This window comes from Chrysochloris asiatica, unplaced genomic scaffold (genome assembly GCF_000296735.1).
Source record: "Chrysochloris asiatica unplaced genomic scaffold, ChrAsi1.0 scaffold00178, whole genome shotgun sequence".
Classification (NCBI taxonomy): Eukaryota; Metazoa; Chordata; class Mammalia; order Afrosoricida; family Chrysochloridae; genus Chrysochloris; species Chrysochloris asiatica.
The window spans coordinates 1,729,883-1,734,895 of record NW_006408696.1 but is presented as its reverse complement, the minus strand read 5'-3'; the positions used below and the strand labels follow the sequence as shown (position 1 = coordinate 1,734,895).

Genomic DNA, 5,013 nt, shown 5'->3' with positions numbered 1-5,013 from the left:
AGCTTTCTCATTTTCAGGGTTTTGCTAAGCTGCCTCTTCTATTTGGATACCTCCTCACTACAACCCGTTCTGTTGGCTAACTTCTCTTTAAACACAGCCCTTGCCTCCTTCAGGAAGTTCTCCCTGCTATGCTCTGCACAGCCCTCCCCACACCGAACCTCTGGTTAGGGTGTCAGTTCCCCAATCAGGCTAGACGTTTGTGACCCTCCCAGATCTATACCTGGTGCCCAGCTTTCTTAAGAGGCAGGTTTTCTACATGAAGACCCAGTGTTGGCAGTCTGTGACGAACCATCCACCCACATTGGAGTAGGGAAAACAGGTTCCCTTGTCTGTTGGGGTCACAGTTCTAGGTCTCCCACACATTGAGAGCACTGGCCTGGAAGGGGAAATCTCAGGCCTGGTCTAAGGACTATGCTGGGGGACCTGAGTGGCCCATGGACTGGTGGACAGGGGGCATCTCCCAGAACAGAACAGCTGTCTCAGGAACTGATACAGTGACCCAAGGGCTGGGTGGACCCTACCAGAATACACACAACAGACCGGCTCCTCCTTTGCCTCAGAGTCCAAGGAGGTTGAGCAACATACCACCACACGGGGCAGGTGTCTTTGCTCTTCAGGGCCGTAGATGCCTGGGGGCCGAAGCACACATGTCCGTAGAATGCCTCCTCCTAAAACACAGAGGAGGGCAGTCAGGGGGCTGGGGAGTGGGAGATCCGTAGGAAAAAGGAAAGAAACGTTGTCCATATCTGTCCTTACCTGGAGAGGTTAGAGGGGAAGATGTACCCTTGGGCTTTGCTCATTCAGTTAGTGGACTATGTCAGTCAATGTGTTAGTCGTCCAACAAACGCTATCCAAGTTCCCCTGCCCTGATCCCTGGGATGGACGCCATGGAGAATCCAAAAGAACTAGTCCTTGCTTTCATGATGCTCACCGGCCAGTGGTCAAGGTTAAGACCTAGATGCAGTATTTGCACGGCCCATGAGAGTTTACCCAGCACTGGACACACATGACATCCTTTTCAGCTCTTCTTAATGTCCTACTGAGGCCGTTTTTCAGGTCCACACACCTGCAGGCCAATAGCTCTAGCTCTTTCTCTTTCTGGTCATCAGTTAGATAGTGACCATGAACTTTCCCTCCCCCTAAGGCAACCCTATCAGGGGGGAGCTGGTATTAACCCTGACATAGGAATGAAAGAACGAAGGCTCAGAGAAGGAACTTGGCTTGCCTTACGTCATATAGCTCGATATGGTGGAGTTCAGATGGGAAATCAAAGCCCAGGCCCTCCTTTCCACTCATACTCCCACTTCTGTGAGCATAATACAAACAAGTAAGTAGACCCTGTCTTTCCATCTGCTCAACCTCGGTTTCCTCGCCTGAAGAATGGGTGCTTTGTAAATGGTGGTAGTTGCTGAACTTTCCAGATGATCAATGAGAGAGTAAGACTAACACCATCGGCACAAGATGTCAGGGATCTGTCATCCAAATACTCACTTTATCTGTTCCCCAAAAACTCACTGTGGAGTCCCAGGCTTCCCAAACTCTCCATCAGTGGAGGAAGTGGGTAGACATGTTCCCCCTTGGGAGGTCTGGGAGTACAGTCTTAAGGGGCTGTAAATATATTTTTCTTTGAACTTTTTTCTTAAGAATGCCTACGCAATTTTCAGTTGGTTCACATAATCCACTTGTGTTTATATATAAAAAAAGATTTTGAATGACTTATTTTGTAAATGAATTCTCCCCCCTCACCTTCTCTCAATTCCTCAAACGAAGTGGAGTCTCCAAGAAGCTGTCCCCCAGCTTGTAGCGTGTAGTTTCTCTGAAGACTACACGCTAGTTAGGGAAGTCCACTGTAGAACATCTTCTGTGATCTGCAGCCCACCCTCCTTTGGGGAACTTATCTCTTTCTGCAGAGGTCTTGGGGGGAAGTAGTAGTCATGGCCCAAGATGGATCAGTCTCAGCTGGGAACTTAACTCTTGACATGACTGAAACCAGGCCCCCAAATCCTAAAAGTGAGTTCACCCTGAAGAGACTGAGTGTCAGCTCTGGTCTTCATGTTCCGGAAGCAGTCCCACACCGTCTTTTCCAAGCCCCATGGTCATTTTTCTGGGAACTAGCTTGCATCCTGCCAATATAACCTTTCCCCTTTCCCTTAAATTAGCCAGGGCCAGTGTCTTCTGGTCATAACCAAACACCCTGGTGCTCCATCCTCCAACTTTACAGTGAGGGTAGAGGAGTGGATGTCGCTGTTGTGCCACTGAGTTGATTTCAATCATTGTGACCCTTTATAGGGTCTCTGAGAAGCAACTGGTAGATTTGAACCACCAATCTTTCAGTTCAAACTGACCTTGTGGCCTAGTGCTTTCTCCTATGGTGCTACACCTGGACTCCAGGACTGGATGGTGGCCCACTCCAAATACGTTCCTGTCCTGAAACCTGAGAATGTGACCTTATTTGGAAAAAGGATCTTTGCAGATATAATTAAGTTAGGAAGCTTGAGGTGAGATCATGCTGAATTATCCCAACGAGTTCTAAATCCAATGACAAGTATCCTTATAAGAGACATACAGAAGAGAGGCAAAATGGAGAAGAAACGGCCACGTGAAAGGGAGGCAGAGATTGGAGGTAACCCAACCATAAGCCAAGGAGGCCTGGGGCTAACAGCAGCTAGAAGAGACAAGGATTCTGCTGGAGATCCATGGAGAGAGGGGAAAACCCTGCCAACACCTTGAGAGTGAATAATTTTGTTTGTGGTCATTTGTTATGGTAGCCTCATGGGATAGCAGTGACAAACCTAGATCCGCACCAGTTGGGGATTCTGCTGAGCCAGGAGAGCCCCAGGGACCAGGAGGGTAGCTTTGTTCTTGTTTTATTGTTAAGTGTCGTCAAGTTGGTACTGACTCAGAGCGACCCTGTGTAGGGTTTTTTGAGGAGCCGCTGGTGAGCTTGAACTGCAAACCTTGTGGTTCAAACTGACTCAGCAGTCCAGTGCACTAACCCACAGCACCACACCAGGAGTCCGGTTGAGCAGCAGGGAGTGGCAAATCACGTGGGGTGACCGAGGCTGGACTCCTGGGCAGGCAGGTATTACGTTAGCTTTTCTGTAAACAGCCTACAGCTAATTTTAACTCTGGGTCACCTGGTTTTGTGTGTGTGTGTGATGGGGGGATGGGGCAAGGGGGGTCAGGTTGCAGTTGGCACTGGCCACTGGGGCACTGGGCAGACACCTCACAGAGTGGCCAAGCCCAGGGTATCCATGACTCTCTTGACCATGGTAAGCTGGGGATGCGCCTATAAATAATTCTCAGTGGAGGATTGGGTGTCTGGCATGCAGCCTGCCGGTGTGGCCTGGGGAGGCCCTGGGCAGAGAAGAGAAATCAATTGCATAATGTCACTCCCCTGGGAAAACCATGCTGAATCTTCTCACTGGGATCAGTGGACAGGCCCGGGGTGACTCAGGGGACGGACTGTAGGGAACAGAGAGCCCTTGCTTGGGATCTGCTCAACTGTGGCTGCAGTGTAGTGTAGTGGTTAAAGCCCAGGCTCTGATGTTAGAATGCCCTGGGGTTCAAATCCCACCTCTACCACATGGTCACCTTGAGCCTCAGTTTTCTCCCCTGAAAATTAGGGATTATAATTTCAACTACTCCTCACTCTTCAAATCAGTTCATTTGGTTCCTAAGTCTTAAATGATGACCCAAACCAAGTTATCTGATTTTTCAATGTTTCTGAATTTCAGAAAGTGAGCAGTGATCATTTGGAAAGGAAGAAATTGATTTGAATGACTGGTTTCTGAATTTGGAAAGTAAGTGATCACCTCAGGTTCCCACCTCACAGGGATGTTGTGAGGAGTTCCTGAGACATGCCCTTAGATCAAAAGGAAAGCTCTGGCCCAGGGATGAAGCTCAGAAGGCAAGAAGGGAAAGGAAAGAAGTACAAATGGTGGATGGAAATGGGAAGAGTGAAAAAAATTTATTAAAAATATAGGGCCTGGCAACGGAGAAGAGCCAAAAGCGGGACCCTATCTAAAGAAGCAGCGAGGCCCGCGATAGAGGCAGAGACAATGATGTGGAGTGATGAAGCGGCTGGGGACTTTGGATCCAGAGAGGGAGAGGGACTGTGTGCTGAAGACTGGGGGGAGGGAGAGGAGTGTAGGGAGCGGGTTTATAGGGTATACCCTTTGGTCAGTTGATGATGCATGGAGGGGATTGGAACCATGGCAATGAAATGATATACGATGGAATGACTATAAAACTAAAGTTCTCTCATGTAAACTATCATATAATTCACAATAAAACATGAAAAAAAAAATAGGGCCTGGTATGTAATAAGCACTCAAAACATGGGGACTTTTTGAGGGGGCCTCAAAAAAGTTTGTGGAAAAATGAAAAGAATGGAATTTTCCCACTTACTTTTTGAAGCTCCCCTCGTATAACAAAACCTGTGGAAGCCAGAACCTGTGTAAGATGGAAACCTGTCAGGGAAGGAAAATGCAACTATTTCTCACAAAAACCACTGAGAGCAAAGTGGGAAGATGCACCCTATCAGAGAAGGAAAACTTTGAGACCCCAAAAAACAAGGCAGTCCCAGAGCATTCCAGCTCTCCCTGATTTCACTGTAATCTCTGTGTTCAGAGGAGGCAATGCGGGCAGGCAGCTGAGGCAGATGTTTCTGGAAAGTGAATAAAGGTGAAGCTTCATAGCACCTTCACTGGCATCGGCCCTTCCAAAGCACTCATCATGATTCCTAAATTCATATATAAAGAACAGCAAGAAAAACCAAACCTTATTCTATATTCACGGTTCCTAAATTCATATATAAAAAATAACAAGAACCAAATCTTATTCTATATTCATGATTCCTAAATTTATATATGAAGAACAAGAACCAAACCTTATTCTAGATTCACAATTCCTAAATTCATATACAAAGAACAGCAAGACCAGAGTCAGTGACAGCCACAGAGGACTAGAGTGGAGAGTGAAGCGTCCAGCTGATAAGAAGAGAGGGCATAT

At 47.4% G+C, this 5,013-nt stretch overlaps 1 protein-coding gene across 1 annotated transcript in view; it reads right to left on the bottom strand.

The window, feature by feature from the left end:
• Positions 1 to 5,013, bottom strand: part of SDR42E2 (short chain dehydrogenase/reductase family 42E, member 2) — a 25,043-nt gene that overhangs the window by 12,476 nt on the left and 7,554 nt on the right. Inside the window, exon 7 of the mRNA XM_006871941.1 lies at positions 586 to 668. Coding sequence (XP_006872003.1) covers positions 586 to 668 — 83 coding nt within the window. The remainder of the gene's footprint in view (positions 1 to 585; positions 669 to 5,013) is intronic.